This window comes from Miscanthus floridulus, chromosome 18 (genome assembly GCF_019320115.1).
Source record: "Miscanthus floridulus cultivar M001 chromosome 18, ASM1932011v1, whole genome shotgun sequence".
Classification (NCBI taxonomy): Eukaryota; Viridiplantae; Streptophyta; class Magnoliopsida; order Poales; family Poaceae; genus Miscanthus; species Miscanthus floridulus.
This window is the reverse complement of record NC_089597.1, coordinates 19,256,358-19,274,359: the sequence shown is the minus strand read 5'-3', so window position 1 is coordinate 19,274,359 and position 18,002 is coordinate 19,256,358. Positions and strand designations below refer to the sequence as shown.

The window sequence follows — 18,002 nt, the reverse complement described above, 5'->3', positions numbered from 1 at the left end:
GGCAAAGGATACTCAATGGATAATTGTTCTGGTTGATTTGACCCACATGCTGACCTATACATGCAAATTATTACTTTGAGCTGAGAAGAAAAGGTACTATACATTTGCAAATGGTACTTGATGCATTGAATTTCAACTTACTTATTACTTTTTCCAGAGCTCAAGGTAGTAGAGCAGCCTTGGCTGCATTAAAAACAGATTGATTTCAACTCAGGAACAAAAAAAACTGAATCTAGGTTTTAGAAATAAAACATTTCAGAATTGATTTCAACTCACCTAGGTGGAAAATACATTTGTGTTGGTCTAGAGGAAGTAGATGCACCAGGAACAATGCTATTCTCAGTTGTTTCTTGTGCAAAATCATTTTTTTTCTTCTTCTTGCGAGGGCCCCTGCATAACATTACAAGTTATTAGTACAACAAAGTATTAGTATAAGTTATTAGTTTGCATTAGTGCAAGATAGGATACATTACCTCTCAGCTAATAGGGCTGCAATATCATCTGGGTTACCATTTTTGCATGTGCGCCAATGGTGTCCATATTGTTGGCACACTTCACACCTATGCTGCCCTTTCCTGTGTGTTGTGCTGCCATTGTTCTCTGTACACCCTTTGAACCTCTTGTTCTTCCTTCTATCAGCTATGGGCTTCAAAAGTGGAGGATACATGAAGAAGACATGGGCTGATTGTGGCCATTGGGACTTGTCAGTAAGGGCAGGGATAAGGTTCTCATATGCACCTCTAAATTTTTGAACTAAATAGTATGGGTCAACATACATCTCCAAAGGATGTCCTAATGAAGTGATAAATGCAATAGCATGCACGCAAGGAATGCCAGAGATGTCAAATTTTCTACACGAACAAGTTTTTTGTTCAAGGTTCACCACACACTTGAAGCCATTGCTTCCCTTCACACACACTTCTGCAACTTTATTTGAGCATGAATCTACATCCATGTCCAAATTGAAGCTTTGTTCCTTCAACTTTTTAATTATATGTGGCAAAACAACTCCTATTTTTGTTGACACTGTCCTCCTTGTGTGCCACTTTTTCATGAGAAGTTGTCTGATCTTGTCTAGGAAGTCATCCACATTCATGGCCTTGAAGGGCTTTACCCAGTTATTGAAACTCTCAACCAGATTATTTGTGACATAATCCACCTTGCAATGGGTTAAGAATTGACTTCTTGTCCAAATCTTTTTATGGTGCTCCCTTATGTAATTCATTGCCTCTGTATTAGCTTCATCCATTGCTTTCCAATGCATATCAAAAAAATATGAAGACCATGAATAAGCTGCTGCCCAAAGATGGTCATCAAACACTTTGCCTCGGTACCTTTTCTTGAAGTTGGACACCAAATGGAACATGCATTCACAATGCTCAGCTCTTGGGAACACTTGCTGCACTCCAGCCATCACAGCTTGTCCAGCATAAGTACAAATAGCCAGCCCACTAGGTACTCCTATGACATCTCTAAGTTTTTCCAGAAACCAGATCTAATTTTCATTTGTCTCAGAGTCAAATATTCCAATAGCAACTGGATACATCCAGTTGTGTCCATCCACAGCACAAGCACATGCTAGCTGGCCCTTGTACTTTCCAGTCAAAAAAGTACTATCTATTGCTAGATATGGCCTGCAGCCCCTAAGAAAACCATCTATGCATGGTTTCAAGGCAAAAAAAAGTCTATTGAACCTAATCTTGTCCTGGATTGTGTGATGATCAATTACTACAGCACTACCAGGGCATGACCTTTCAATCTCTGCCTTAAATTTAAATAAGTTATCAAAACTACTATCCCAGTCACCAAAAAGTTGATCATGTGCTAGATCGTTACCATCATATACTCTCCTGTACGGTACCTCAACCTTGTACTTTGTCTTTATCTTAGCCCGTAATTCCTTTGCCCCCTGTGTTGGATCTTCAGTGAGCCAGTCCTTCACAACATCACACACCCAGAATTTGGTTGCATGTTTCACTACCTTACTTCTTCTTGCACTGGTACAGCTATGTCCATGAGGGTTTTTTTTTACCTGGCATGAAACCAAAATAAGTACGAGTTAATAGTATAAACAAAACAATGTGAAAACAAGCTTACAAAATCATAGAGCTACCTTTATTGAAACTTTGTCATCCATTGTAGAAGCATTCAACCTCCACCTACATCCATCTTGTACTTTCCTTGAACAATACACCCTATATCTTCCTGGATCACTTTTCTCAATGTTAAATCCAAACTCATGCTTAATTGCATAGTAAGACAATGCCAACTTAAATTCACTCATGTTCATATATGTGCTACCCACGTCCATTGGGGGGTCTTCTTTGTCATAAGCAACAATAGAAGGCGGTATAGGATCCTTTCCCACCAATCCATCCTCCTCCTCATAGTCTTCGTCAGAGTTAGATTCTGAATCAGACTTAGAGGTCATGCCCTCATGAGAAGCCCCAATTTTAGGTGCATTGGTTAAGTACAAGCCCTCCTCATCGACACCCACAAATTCATTCTCCGGTTTTGGATTTGTCAGGTAAGGGTCATCATCAGGAGTGGTGTCATCATCAGAAGAGGCATCAACATTAGTAGACTGGCTTGTTTCATGCATGCTGGACGAAGGTTCAGCATTAGGCCACTCAGGGATTTCAGAGGGTAGAGTGTATGCAATAGCCATGTGCACCACCTTGCTATCAACATGTTTGGCAAACATCGCAAGCAATTCTTGATGTGTTTTGACTTCTAAATGGTTTCTACTAGTAGCATCATAGTAGGCAACAGTCACAAGTTCTTCATAACCAGGAGGATACTTTTCCACAATTTCATCAACAAGATCCTTGAAATTGCAGGTGTCGGAGTCTACAACCATACTGATAATAAAGCAAGAGACTTCCTTCCTACATCTAGGGTTGCCAACAAGCTTTATCTCCAACAGATAGCTCAATTTAGGGTCCATCCTGTGAGTTCGGATGGCATCAAAAGTAGAGATCTACTACATACTTGCCCCATCACCTAGATCAAGACAACATAGGAGAAGAACACGCATCACTTACCCTGCAAGAAGCCAGGAAGGACGTGGATCTGAGGTCCCCATTTCACCCTCCCCTGCTCGGCGGCGCACCCGGTCTGGCGGAGCTGCGGGGCCTGCCTCTGGCCGCGTACTCGCGCCCTCTCCGGCCTGGTGGCGCGGCCGCCCAGCCCCTGCTCGACGACGCTCGCCCCTCTCTGGCCTGGTGGCGCGGCCGCCCCAGCCCCTGCCCGACGGCCCCTTCCTGTCCCGCCTGCTCCCGCTCTTCCCGGCCTGGTGGTGCGCGCTCGTCTCCCAGACGCGCGTGTACGCGTGCGTACGCCCCAGGAACCATGTAGCTGTGTTCGTGAGAGGATAAGGAGCCTCCAAGATAAGGTTTCTGGCCTTGAGGGCAATAATGACATTTTGCCTTGCTACAGTGTTCATGCAGGGACTGTTTCCGTCAACATTCTAACGGAAGCCGTCGATAGTGGCACACAACGCATGAAATTTTTTTGCGGTGGCCGGTAACAAAATTTCGCGATTTCAATGGCACACATGGAAGTCCTAAAATTTGTAATGGCACTGAGGGAATTCGCTCTTCTTAAAAAGAGTTTCTTAGTTTAGTTCTTGGCTAATTATGGAGTCATTTTATTAGCTGTCATTTTCACTTTGAAAAGGCCTTGTATTTAGTCGTGAGATTGATGTGAATGTCCCCTGTTTTATTGTCACAGGATGTTGGGATGGATTGGATCATTCACCTTATACTGATGAGTTGATTCACCCAGCTGGTGCCCGAGAGTACTCCCTAAGGTGATTGCTTTTAGATGTTCCTGGCAATGTTGACATGGTTATCTTCCCCAATTATGTGAGTCACACAAGTAACATGTTTGTTGAATATGGTAACGTGCTTCACATCTGATTATTGTATATATTTCTTTTTTCCAGAAGAGCAGCATTGAGCGTGATGACATTAAGGATCCTTTCACTGAGGTACAGAAGCTACTGTTATATGTAACATGTATGCAAAAGAAAGGAAAAATTTGGCTCTGTATGCTAATGATGATCCACTGGCTTACTTGAGAAGCAAAGTGCGACCTGTAGATAACCAAATATCGACTCACTGTCTAGAAAAAACTATAGTTTAGCAAACACTGCACAGAACTACTCATTAATGCATTGAAGGAAATAATAGGAATGGTCTGATTATCGTTGTCTGTGTTTGATAGCTTGCATCATTTATACAATCATATTGTTTTGTGCCTGCAGGTTTCCATGTTTAAGAAAAAGTATGATCATCTTCCGAAGGATACATACTTTGGTCTATACAAAGAAGCAACATGTGGTAATCCAAACTACTTCCTTATGGTAATGGGAAATCGGTTGCAAGGGTTCAAGAGCATTTGCGTCCAAATGGTGCTGATAGATGGCATAATTACATGAAATCCCCAAAGTAAGATATCTCAATATGTGGAGTTTTTTTTGCTAAAACAAATGGTCAGTCAACAAACTACAGTTTCTTTCTACTCGATGGTTTAGTTATATATTTCTTTTGTAGTGAAATCAAATTGGAGGAGGCTCTGCATTACACCTACACAAAGTTCTCAGACCTAACCTCAAGGAGGGATAGGTGTGGTTGCAAGCCAACTAAAGAAGATGTGAAGCGATGTTTTATCTTGGAATTTGACCGTTTGGTGAGCTATCTTTTCTTCCCTTTGCTGTATCTGCATAGCATCTATTGTTGTCCTATGGGTACAGGCCACCTTGTCAACATCATAACTGTTTCCTGACTGAAACATTGAAATAATACATTTATTTCATTTAAGCGATATGATATAAAGAATGAGATGGGGAGAAAAATGGCTAGATGATTTATTATACTATGGAAATGCTTGTGGAAACTGTCGTGGGTGGAAACAATCTCAGTTTACACAATATATTCATGTAATATCTTTTTTTAACTGAAAGTGGATGAGTGGATGTAGTTATGTCTGAATCAGATACATGGGTGATGGGGCATTGCACAAGCACAATATTGTACCTTGTTCGTGTGCCTTATACTCATCACATAAATGCTTCCTATGGTCCATTCTCCATTGTACAATGTATAGCCAGCCATGCCAGAGAACCATATAACTGTTTTTTTACCAAAAAGAAAGAAAGAAAAGAAACTACTATGACTCTTATTAGGTATCATTGTGCATAGGTAGCTAACTGGATAACTAACTTGGGAGAGCTAATGAATCCTCCCTTGTACTCTGTCATGGCAGGCCTTTATAATTGCATCAACAACGACTGAGGAGGAGATGAAGAACTGGTAACACCCTTAGCCTTCTGTGTACCAAGCACCAACCATTCCTCCCTATCCTGCCTGAATTAAGAGGGATCACATTGGTCTGACTACCTTTGTTTAGGTACCGGGAACATGTTGTATGGACTTATAAAGAAACCAATTTGAAACTTTTGAGGAAGGGTGTCTTAACACGTATATATGCGTCCATGGTTAGTCTAGATTTCAATCTTGTAGGCTTTCAGCTCGTGGAAGTTGTTTCTTTATTGCTGCGACATTTTATGCCCAATCTTTGTAGGCTATCATCCCTGGCCTCAAGGAATCTGGTGTCTTTACCAATGCAGTAACATCAGCGAAAGTACAGTCAAAAATAAAGTCATCAAACATGGGTCTTGAAAACGAGGCCATCCAACTAAACGGAACAGCCGGTCAGTCCACACTGGAAGGTGGCCACGAAAAGTTGCAGGCAACCGTAAGAAAGATCCTGGAAATGGTTGACGCCTAGGAAGAAGCAATGCCGCCAATGTCACCCCCAGGTTTTCTGGAGCTCTCTGAAAGCGCCACTGTTTTGTCATGACTTTCTGGAGGCATTATTTAGTATTGGCTCGGGTTTAACCATGCGTGATGCATGCAGCCTTGAGCATACGGATAACATAGGCTTGTTTGGTCGTCGTTGCTGTATTATTATCATGTATTTGAATTATTTTTATTAGCAGAGAAACGAATCTTTTTATTAGCGGAGAAATAGCTGAATTGTTTGTGATTTTTTTTAAAAAAAGAACTATACTGTTTTTTTTGTGTGTGAAAATGAAGCGAGAAAAAATGGTAGGCCAGGCGAGAGCGAGTGGGCGACCAATGGGAACTCTGGAATCTGCCATGCTCTGGCCCGCTCCGGCCCCTGCTCCCCCACCAACTTCGCCGCCACGCAAAACCCCACCTCTTCCCCCGCCACCGCCACTGTGGCCGCTGCACTTCGCTCTCCCTCCTCCGCCACCGTTCCCTCCCAGTTTCTCCCCTCCGCCCTTCCCCTCCTTTTCCCCGCCATTGCCGCCCCCATGCAACCTCCGGATGACGCCCCCCCCCCGGCCTCCGCGGCGCCAGCGTGCACGTTCCTTACCCCAGGAGGTACCCGGGCAGCGAACGGGGAGCAATTCGTCGAGCACCTGGCGCCCGAGCGCGGGGTTCCGGTGACCGTGACCCGCGGCGAGCGCGACGTGGACGACCTCGCGGGCGTCCCATTGGAGCTCCTCCCGCCGAAGAAGAGGGTCGTGCGGTACCACCCATACGCGGCAGCCGCGGTGATCCAGGAGATGGCCAGCCACTTCTGCAACATCCACGGAGGAGGGTTTCTTCTCGGCGCGTCGGAGCCGCCCATGCCCACGGGGATGGGATCGGGGCGCGGGCGTCGGGACGTGGAGGTTGACGCGGCGGCGGAGGAGGAGCGGGGCGAGGACGGGCTGCGCGCAGAGCTGCTCCGCCTCCGCATCTCGCGCCCGGCGGTGGTGCTCACCAAGCAGCTGACCCTGTCGGACCGCAGCCGCGACAAGGCGCGGCTCGTGCTCCCGGACCGCCTGGTGGCGCCATCGCCGCTGCCGCGCATGCTGACGACGGTGGAGCGGGGCCTCATGCTAGGCGCCGGGCTGCCTGTGCCGGCGCTCGACCGCCTCGGCCGCGCATACCGCATGTCGCTGCGGCGCGACCCCAGGGCCCGCACGTACCGCCTCGCGGGGCAGTGGTCGCTCTTCGTGTCGCGCCACGGCGCGCGCGCCGGCGACGCCGTGGAGGTGCGCGCCTTCCGCCTGCCCGCCTGGCAGGCACGCCTCAACAAGCACGGCGAGGGCGGGCTGGGCATGGCGCTGCTGCATCACCTTCGCGGTCCGAGTGGCGGTGAGGCGGCGGGGAGCCACATCAGGCAGGGCTACTACTGGTGCAGCCGGGAGCGCGACGCAGCCAACGGCCTCTTGCTGATTGCCGCCGGAGCCTGATCAGATGGATCAGGTGGATCGGAGTTGCAGTGCAAGGAGGCAGGAAGTGGTGACCGGTGACTCGAGACAAGAATGAATGCACTGTGACGAAGTGTTGATGATCATCATACTACTTGCTGCCTGCAATGACGTATCGATCATCAAATGCTCTCGGTGGGTTTCTTCTTTCTTGTGACTTGTGAGTTGTGATGGCAACTGCATCTTCGGAGGGTTTTGTGAAGCTTTGATCATGCAGGTTTACTTAGTCGAGGTAGATAACTGGAGTAGATGATGGACGATTAACTTATGTAGCTCACTAGGTATTGTGTCCGTGCGTTACTACGGGACAATTAAACTTTTGTACTAAAAATACACGGATCGCACGATAAGATAACAATATTGTAAGACATTAAACTGACATTTAATCCAAAAATCAAAGTTTATGAAATTAACAGTCACTAAGAGCACGATACCGCAGGTTCACAAACTCTACTATATAGACATTTCCGTGATACGGCTAAAATAATGTTTTATATCGGTAAAAAGTCTCCGATATTACAAACTAAATGAAGCAATCAAATATGTCAGACAAATATTACTCAATCCACATATTTTGAACCTGTTTGACCAATGAAAATGCACAAAATGATTATTATATTAAACTAAATTCATGTCCATCATCTATTCAAAGTGTGTGTCACAAGCGTGTAAATAATTTTAATATTATTTAGGTCTCTAAATCTATGAGACGCGACATGGTGTCCTTAGCAAATTCTTGAACTCGGCGGCGTCTGGCATCATCAACAAGCAGACGAATGTGTAGGTCTATAAACAAATTAGTATAGTTCTCGTGCTAACGACACGTCTTTTATTTCAGGGATGCACATGAAAATAACCAAACAACGATATCTTTTCCATACAATTTAAGTTGCACGCAATTGTATATGATTATGTATGTAATCCAGAAAACACTTGTACAAAGGTACTCGCCGCCCAGCTTTTGGAAACTACATCATACAAAAGTACTATTTATTGCTAATTGAGTCATTCATGCAACTATACTAATTGACTATAGTCTTGACCTCCTTGATTCTTACTTTCAATTTCCCCAATTTAAAGAAATAGCCCTTGAAACCTGCAGGGAAATATTTAAGTAGCTTCTTACGTTCAAGTTCCCCAGTTTGCTGACAAGCCATTATTTGTATTCTCCTCCGCTTACTTTTTTTCTCATCATATTCAGTAGCATCTTGAAGTTAATGTGAACATATTCAAAGATATTTGAAAGAGAAATTTACCATAGAACATAAATTACAAATCATGAATGCTTCAAGGCAATTACCTCAAAATTGTTTAAGCTAAGTGACACATCTTAATATTAGTCCTTAAGGCTGATCCTAAATTCTTAGAAGTCCTGGAAAGGAAATATTTATAAAAAAGAACTACATCCTGATATGAACGGCAGAAGTTTTTAGAATGCAGGGGTGATCCTTACATAGATGGGTAACTAACGCAGAGTCACTATAGCTTGCAATAATAATACCTACGATTTAACTATTTCTATATATCGCTGATCGTGAATCTTGCCACAGACACTTAAGTGGATATCTTATTCTACATATATGTCTGCGTAGAATAGACCAAAAGCCACACATATTTATACGGTGAGTATAACACTTTGTTTTAAGTTTTTGTGGAAGATTTTTCAAGAGACGCAGTATTATCCATGCGACAGGCACTAATATTGATATATATACTCGAGCCTGTGTACATGATGGTATGGAGATGCGACGGAACTTATTCGTGAATTTATTGGCGCACGAAAGAAATGGATATTGGAGATTTCTTCCTGTCGATATAAAATATTATCTTAGGCACATCACGGAAAGGTCTATAAAGTAGAGTTTGTAAGCCTCTGACGCCGCGCTCTCCGTGACATTAATTTCACAAACTTTACTTTTTGGATTAACCATAATTTTAACATTGGTATTTAATTTTATAGTATTGTTATCTTATCGTGCGATCCTTGTGTTTTTAGTACAAAAGTTTAGTTGTCCTGTAGCAACACATGGACACACTACCGGTAGAAGTAGAAAGAAACAGATTCTCCATACTTTATACGTAGGATAAATAAATAGAAAAAGGACCGGGACTCTTTGTGATTTAATACTAGAATAAGATTTACACTACTTTTTTTCTATTTCTATTTCTATTTGAACTAGGACTTCTATTCAGCTTACTCAGAATCGAAGGGACCTATTTGATTAGGATTCAGATGTCCAAGCTAGGCATATAAAATAGGAAGGTTGCAGACATACAAATACAAACCGTGTTTGGACATTCATAGGTTAGTTAGGAAGGCCAGATCAAAATAATTGAAAAAAAGAGACGTAATTTTTGTCTCTTTATTATTAGGTATAGGTTTATAGATACCTTACCCAAAATTTAGCTTACCTTCCTATTTCTCAAAATAAAAATGTAAATTTCTCCTATTACCTATCAGGAGGCAATGACCCTGTTCGGCTTACCCCATATTTGGTTTGTTCGGCTTGTTTTTTCAGCCGGAACATTATTTTTCTCTCACAACAATTCAGCCACAACAGTGTTTTTCAGTCAGTTTCAGCCAAGTTTCAGACCAGCGAACAGAGCCAATATGTAATTGTAACCATCCAGATCGACGGTCCACAGTTACCTGGGTGTATCGTAGCAAAACCCATGTACTTCCTTCGTAAAAAAACACAATTCTAGCTTTGAATCTGGACACATGTCGTGTTCAGGTTTAAAGCTAGAATTGTGGTTTTTTTTACGGAGAGAGTAGTACACTGTTTATTTTGCATTCTAGTTCCTTATCAATGGGGCCGGCCTTTCAATTGCCGTTGTTGTTTGTGTTTTTCTTGAAAATTGATGGGCCTGATTTTTTCCTAAAAACTGAACAATACATTTCTACTGTGAGATTTGCTTAAATTAGAGAACACATATTCACTTTTGTTTGCGAGGAAGGGAACACATCACTACCGGAAACCGACACTTTGCCGAGTGCCGGAGGCTTTGCCGAGTGTATTTTATCGGGCACTCGGCAAAGACGGTCTTTGCCGAGTGCCAAATAAAATACACTCGGCAAAAAAAAACACTCGACAAAATACGTCTTTGCCGAGTGCCTTTTTTCTGGCACTCGGCAAATATGTATTTTACCGAGTGCTATTTTTCGGCACACGGCAAAATGCCTCTTTGCCGAGTGTCTTTTTTCTGGCACTCGGCAAATATGTATTTTGCCGAGTGCTATTTTTCGGCACACGGCAAAATGCGTCTTTGCTTAGTGCCTTTTTTCTAGCACTCGGCAAATATGTATTTTGCCGAGTGCCAGAAAAAAGGCACTCGGCAAAGACGCATTTTGTCGTGTGCATTTTTTTTTGCCCTCGGCAAATCAGTTTTTCAAAGCAATTTTTGAGGCCCTAAATGAATTCAAATGAAAAACTTTTCAACTACAAAGTTGTATAACTTCTCAAGATCTACAAAGTTTATTTTGGTCATTTCTTCATTTGACAAAGCGACAATAAAGTTGTTCATAAAATCTACATCTCTCGTATCTCTCATTAGTTTCATGAAAGTAGAAGAGATATATAAGATTTGTGAACAATGTTACTACCACTATGTCGGATGAATAAATGACCAAAATAAACTTTGTAGATCTTGAGAAGTTATGAAATTTTGTAGTTGGCAACATTTTAATTTGAAATCATCTTGTCATGCAAAAACGACGTTTGAATTTGAAAATTTTAAAATTTGAATTTTTCAAAAGACCTCGGATAAAAAAACTTCCTAAATGAAAATTGTAAATCTCCAAAAGTTATGAAACTATATAGTTGACAACTTTTTGATTTGAAATCATCTTATAATGCAAAACTACGTGTGAATCTCTTAAATTTGAAATTTGAATTTTTCAAACAACCTCGGATGGGAAAACTTCCTAAATGAAAATTGTAGATCTCGAAAAATTATTAAACTTTGTAGTTGACCACTTTTTGATTTGAATTCGTTTAGGGCCTCAAACAAGCAATTTACTCTCGGTTTAGTATAATATATGAGGATAGATAATGGAATCTAGACACAAGTGACAGTGTAGTGCAGTGGTAGAGCAGCAGACACGCGAGGGAGAGGTTGTGAGTTCGAATCCCGCCGGTCACGTTAGCCGCGAATTTAGCGCAAAAAATGCACCGACTTCGATGAAGACGGGCGAGCGCTGGCTGGTGGCGGCCTCCCCCGAATTTTTTTTTGAAAATTATGACTATTATTTTTGGGTTTTTTCGCATTTTCATTTTAACGAGTGTAAATCTTTGCCGAGTGCTTTTTCGGCACTCGGCAAAGGCTTTGCCGAGTACCCGACAAAAAGCACTCGGCAAAGAAGCCTTTGCCGTGAAGGGATATGTCAACAGCTCTTTGCCGAATGCAGCATTCGGTAAAGGCTTTGTCGAGTGCAAAGCCTTCTTTATCGAGTACAATTATATTCGGCAAAGCACGTGTCCGCTGTAGTGCATATTTACCCTTCCTCGATGGTTTTATTAGGTGTGGTGGCAGCGGTAGGATAGCTGACGTTTGTTTTTCATTTTCGTTTTTTCTATAATAAAGTAATATTGGAAATTTTCAATAAAAAATTGGACAACTCTATCCTGAAATATATATATATATATATATATATATATATATATATATATATATATATATATATATATATATATATATTGCGAATTACATATCCTAAAATATTTCTTAAGAGAGATAAACTATTGAGCAATCCGATTTACCACCTACAACGGACCTAATGTCACGTTGAAACCACTCAGATTGTAAGATGGTTCCGTTTCTAAGGAGAATCTGAAGAATCACTTCCAAATAGGTTTACCGGCCAAAGAATCAGAACCGAAGCATTTCACTTTTTGGAGTCTGAACCTCGAAAGGGCCTTCTGCTGGTTTCGCAGGGATTCTCTCTCCTCCACCTTTTCTTTTGACTGCCCTCCAGCTGGCATCCAATCGTCTGGTATTTGGCAAGAATCAACGATCTGCAAATGCTTTATTTTCTTAAGAACCATTTGTACAAAATCTATAATCAGTATGTTTTTATAACACATATTGGCTGTGATAATTTCTCAAAAACCACCAATCTGTAAATGATTTATTTTTTCTGTAATAACTCAAGAAAAACTCACCACGTGTTAAGAGCACTTGGGTCTATTCAATCACATTTTCCTCTCTTCATAATCTAAATCGAGACAGACAAGTGGTTCTAGCAAGTGATTATCAGTGTGATCGGCTGGGGCTGGCTGGGCTCGGCAACCCCCTCACATGGACACTGTTTCAATGAACCAGCCAGCAGTACTTATCTCTCACATAAACGAACCAGCAACGATACGAACCAGCCAACCGAACAGGCTGTATATGTTTGTCTAAGAAACATTTCTCCAACAAATCAGAAATTAAAACATTTCTCCAAGATTCTGGAGCCCTACCGAAGGAGCGAGCCCTTAATAGAAACTTGGACTCTCGCAACAGTTCAGAAAGATGAGAATGACCTTTCCCTTGAGAAACAGTGCAGTAATTCATAGATAGATAGACAGGCCCAAATGGCGCTAGAGCGGTGGCCATCGGCGACTCTCGCTGTCAAGTGGGTCCACGCTCTCACGGGCTGGAGAGCTGCCCGCTTTACTCACAGTGAGGTAGGCCCATGTCAGCATAGGCCCAAAAGCCGATAACTTGACGGCCCGGGTGTTCGCCATGAGCCCGATCCACAGAGAACAGAGCAGCACAGGATAAACCCCTTGGCACCGCCCACCCGTCCGACGGCCTAAGCCGCGTGTCTCCTCGCCCCCAGCCCGTTCGGCGCAATGCCACAGCCGGCGCCGCTCTTCCTCTCGCTCGTCTCGCCGCCGGCGCTCCTGCCCGTACACCACCACCCCAGGCCCCCGCAAGCCCTGACCCTACCCCCGCCCGTTGCCTCCACCAGGAAGGGCGCCGCGCTTCCCGCGTGCGCCGTCGCCTCCCCGCGCCACTCCGACTACTTCGACCCCCGGGCCCCGCCGCCGCCGCGCGGGGACGGCGGGTACGGGCGCGCCCCCAACGGCGCGCAGGACGGGAGGGTCTTCACCAGCTACAGCATCTACAAGGGCAAGGCCGCGCTGTCGTTCGACCCCAGGCCGCCGCAGTTCGTGCCGCTCGATGTAGGTAGAGGAGGATGGTGGGGCCCCCGTTGTTTCCGTCATTGTTCCCTACGCGTATTGCGCTGACGGATGCTTGCGTGTGCGAGTTCTTGTAGTCTGGGGCGTACAAGGTGGCCAAGGAGGGCTTCGTGCTGCTGCAGTTCGCGCCCGCCGTGGCCACACGACAGTACGACTGGACGCGCAAGCAGGTATGCTCCAATTGCCTCAGCTTTTGATTTCAAGTTATCTTCCTTTTTTGATTTTTGATACCCAACCCACCAATTTGATCCAATCCATCGGGTATGGGGAGAGAAGAGCCGATATTTGTAGCGTAGCTAGAAATTCAGCTTGCTTTTCTCATGCTGAAAATAAATGTTATAGCAATTTAGACGCTCGGTTTTCAACTGGCTGCATTGTTGCTTCTTTGTAAGCTGAACCAGGAAGGATAGTTACTGCTTCGTCACTCTGACCATGGAAGCGATGGCATGTATTATGGCCCATGGGTTCTATTCATTGGGATCCTCTGTGATCTTTCCTGCTTCCTATAGCTTGCCTGCTGTATGTTTTTGTCAATTTTGCAGTCAGCCTGCTGATTCTTTGTATCCGTCTAATGTGCTTGCACTAACTTGTTTGATGTAATTCAATGCTATACTATGCAGGTGTTCTCATTATCTGTGTGGGAGATAGGAACTCTGCTTACTCTTGGTCCGACAGATTCATGCGAGTTCTTTCATGACCCTTTCAAGGGCCGGAGGTTGGTATCATTTACTGTATCTGATTACCTGAGTTCTTCTCCTAGTGAGTCTCCCCCTATTGTTGTTTAGCTCTGAGGTTTCCAGAAAAGATGCCACAAACGCACATGATCATGTTATGCAGCTTGTTATTCTCCTAGTCAGTTGCAGCATTTTTTTTCTTCTTTTGTTGCCTGTCCAGTTGTAAGAATGCAGTTATATTGTCATCAAACTTCTTTCATACTGTTTGTGCCAATCTGGTTTAAGGACTTGTCATTGTTGCTTATCAACTCTATTTGTTTCATCGTATGTTTTAAAAGGAATGGCGATTGGGGAAGGCATTCTTGCCCCTCCTTTTGTTACAGTTAGCGAAAGAGGGCATTTGTTTCAACTGTGTTTTTATTTCAACACACAAAATCTTGCTACCTAATGTGATCTTGATTTCATCCATCCAACATCTCTAATCAAGATTGCTCAGTGAGGGTTCCATATTTTTACAGTCACATTGTCTATAGCATCATATATCTAGACTTTGTAAGCATTTTTACATCCTTGAATTCATTGTGTTTTATATTTTCTTCCATTATTTATTGCTTCGTGTTCATGCACATTCAACCTTGGTACTGTGCATCAAGAAATTATTAACCACATTACCATTTCATCTTTTGATATAAACAGCGAAGAAGGTAAAGTGCGTAAGGTTCTAAAGGTTGAGCCAACACCAGATGGCAATGGTCGCTTTTTCAACCTCAGTATGTAGTTGCCAACTAATTGTTACAGATTTTGGTTTCATTGATTAATGTTCACAGATTGATCTGGTAATCATTCGTTGCTGCTAGGTGTCCAGAACCGACTTATCAATGTTGATGAGAGCATTTACATCCCTATAACCAAGGGAGAGTTTTCTGTCATTGTATCAACTTTCAATGTAAGTAGCGTGTCCTGTTTTATCATCAATCTTTCTACAGGTGCTTCTTTGTGACTACCCTGTTTTTGTTGTTATAGTTTGAACAGACTACATGAGTTCTAGTTGGCTGATTACTTTGTGCTCGACTCTCTGTTCTACACTTCTACTTACATTGTCCTGCAAATATTAACATGTTACATGATTTGTGTCATCAATCTTTATTTTGACAGTACTAAGATTTTTCTGTGCAGTATGTAACAGCTGAATTGTCCTTGTAACAATTTGGTTTAGTTATGTATGTTTGCTGCATATTCAATCTTCACTTATTTCAGTACTCTCTTATTCGTTCCACTTATTTTTGGTTAACATTGCCATCCCACCCTTACGTGAATGTTGAATTTCTAAAGCTTAGGTTACTTCTGAAACATTAAACAATGAAGCCATTCCTTTTCATCAGTCAGATTTAATAAAAACAGTTGGGCAAACATTTACCCTTTCATCTTTTAGATAAATAGCATGCAACATTCACATCCATTCAAGAAAATAATACCTTATTATCTATCACCTGTGCAGTACATCATACCACACCTCATGGGCTGGAGCACATTTGCAAGTTCAATCAAACCCGAGGAATCACGGACATACAGCAGACCTCAGTCCACATCTGAGTACGAATGGCGAAGGTGACCTGTTGATGAACTACAGCAAAATGGCCTCAACTCACACTTAAGGGATGGAATTATTGGTAGTGTTTGGCTGGGTAATCTCAGATGTGGTTAATTGATGGATCCCTTTTTTGGGTTTTACTCTTCGTTTCCTTTCTAGTTAAGCAGGCAGGTAGCACTACTTCTATCCGGAATTTCTCAGCTGTCTAGAGTTTCGCGGGGCGTGGGGGCCATGTTTTGGGCAACAAATCTCAGTTCTGACATGGAAGGAGGCAGCGGCGGTTGTGTAGGTTGCGAACGCCTCTTGTGAATCTGCTCCTTGATTCTTCTACCGCTAGTAGGACGCAACTGAGAAATGCTTTGGGCTGCCGGGAAGGGGCTGGCCTTTTCTCACGAAATGCTTGCATACATGAGATTATTGTATACATGTAGTCTGCGACTCTTCGTTAACCCCTGATGAATGTCTGCCTGGTGGAACTGTGGTGTGCTTTTGCCGAACTGTGGCTTTGTTTCCTGCATTCACTGTTTGATGAAAGCTGGACCAGCTTCGGTGCGTGCGGGAGCCTCAAATTTGGCAATGGCAAATCGGCCCGGCCCACGGTGAGCCCGGTCCTATCGCGGCGGCCGGTGGGACGAGAAGCTGCTAGAGGCTCCTGGCCTCCTGCACTTTTGCAAACCCAGCAGAGCACACGCCCTCTGCTCTGCCGCCCGCGCGCATCGCATCGCACAGCGCCGGTGGCAAAGGACATCTGGTCAGGTCAGCCACTCAGCCTCATCGTCTTCTTCCCGGTGGCGCCCCGGCCCCCTTCCAATCAGTGCAGTGGACTTCCGTTTTCAACCTCTCTGTCTCTGCTAGAATTCCTTTCCTTCTGGCGTTTTTCTGTTTGATCGCTCCCTTAATAAACTAACAAGTGCCCATAGCCTCGCGCTCCCCTCTCGAGAACGGACAACGGAGGCGGCGTGTTACCATGAGGCGAGGCCATGATGCCGCCGTGTGTGTGTCATGGCCTCATCTTGGGCAGACAGTGAAATTCAGCCGCTTTGGCCGCTCTGCTGTGATGAGTAGCACCAGTTTGAGCGAGGGGTAGGGCTTACATGCTACAGTAGTGCCACACTCACAAGTCACATCCCCTTAGGCTAGGCTGCGAACTCTGTTGCCATTTGTGCATCAGAATTCAGAAATTCAGAATGTTGTCATCTCTCATCTCTCATCTGCACTCAGAATTCACCTATGGATCCTGTCACAGACAGTGGAACTAAATCGTCCTATCCTGGTGAGTGTACCTCTCTGACTTCGGCAACACAACTTGCAACCTTATTCTGTCCACTTTGCTTTCCTTGGTTTTTGGGACAAGTTGAGCGGTTGAGAAAAACTAACCCTGGACGAAAGTAATCCCGAGGGAGGACATGAAAATGACAATACCATTGACATCCTTTCTTTGTGACTTGTGAGGACAGCTAAGTGTGCTAAAGATTTTATCTCGGGTTGGCCAACATTCAAAGAAATCGTCTGGAGGAGGGTCCATAATGTACTCAGCTACGAAAATCTTTTCCCTTTTTTTGCGAATTTGCTGAGGTACATAAAGTTTGTTATACTCTTCTCTTTTGCCCTCCTAGGTGTTCCGTGTTTCCGCAGGTTATGTGTTTGTAATTTTGTATTTTGTTTAGTGGGATTTGAAATCAGTTCACCATACGGATGAATTGTGATTTTCTTCAACTAGATGTGGGATCTTGTGATTTGATTGGTTGTGTTCATCATTTACATCACTACCGATACAACAATAATACACCAGCAATTAGAATATTCAGAAATAGAGACATTATCTTTACAGTGAAATGAAGATGAGTATGACAGGTCGTACAGACGAGTTAATTGGAACACGATAGTCAGCATTCTTCTCCAAAATGTGTGGACAAGTGTAAACCCACGATTTTTTTACTGTATCAACATGGAAATAAAGGCAGAAACAAGAGCCTATGTCAAAGGGTGAAAAAGGGACCAGGGTGTTTAGGACATTTTACATCTCTTTTTTTTTTCTTTTGCATTTTTCTTGTTTCTATTTACCACTTCAAATGACACAAATTAAGTTTGGTGATTTCCTTCCAGCAATACTTCGGAAGCGAACATGCATTTTTAACTTCTCTGTTGTGTGTTCTGAACTTCTGACTGATTCTTTTCAACTCGTGTCGTGTCCCCCCTACGGAACCAGTTCTTCTCTTTTCTTTTCTTTTTTATTAAATTTTTCATTCCCATGGCGG

At 43.4% G+C, this 18,002-nt stretch overlaps 2 protein-coding genes and 1 pseudogene across 2 annotated transcripts; 2 read left to right on the top strand and 1 right to left on the bottom strand.

The window, feature by feature from the left end:
* Positions 1-272: 272 nt before the first annotated feature.
* On the bottom strand, positions 273-1,414 carry LOC136523404 (uncharacterized). The gene is made up of 2 exons (XM_066517096.1): positions 474-1,414; positions 273-390 (listed from the first exon to the last, which is right to left on the bottom strand). Exons 1-2 carry the CDS (start codon positions 1,412-1,414, stop codon positions 273-275), a joined length of 1,059 nt encoding a protein of 352 aa, XP_066373193.1.
* Positions 1,415-3,723: 2,309 nt separating this feature from the next.
* LOC136522418 (glycosyltransferase-like KOBITO 1) lies at positions 3,724-5,964 on the top strand (annotated as a pseudogene).
* Positions 5,965-13,031: 7,067 nt separating this feature from the next.
* On the top strand, positions 13,032-16,166 carry LOC136521815 (single-stranded DNA-binding protein WHY1, chloroplastic-like). The gene is made up of 6 exons (XM_066515581.1): positions 13,032-13,461; positions 13,557-13,649; positions 14,100-14,194; positions 14,850-14,923; positions 15,011-15,099; positions 15,652-16,166. Exons 1-6 carry the CDS (start codon positions 13,129-13,131, stop codon positions 15,763-15,765), a joined length of 798 nt encoding a protein of 265 aa, XP_066371678.1. The 5' UTR covers positions 13,032-13,128; the 3' UTR covers positions 15,766-16,166.
* Positions 16,167-18,002: the final 1,836 nt, after the last annotated feature.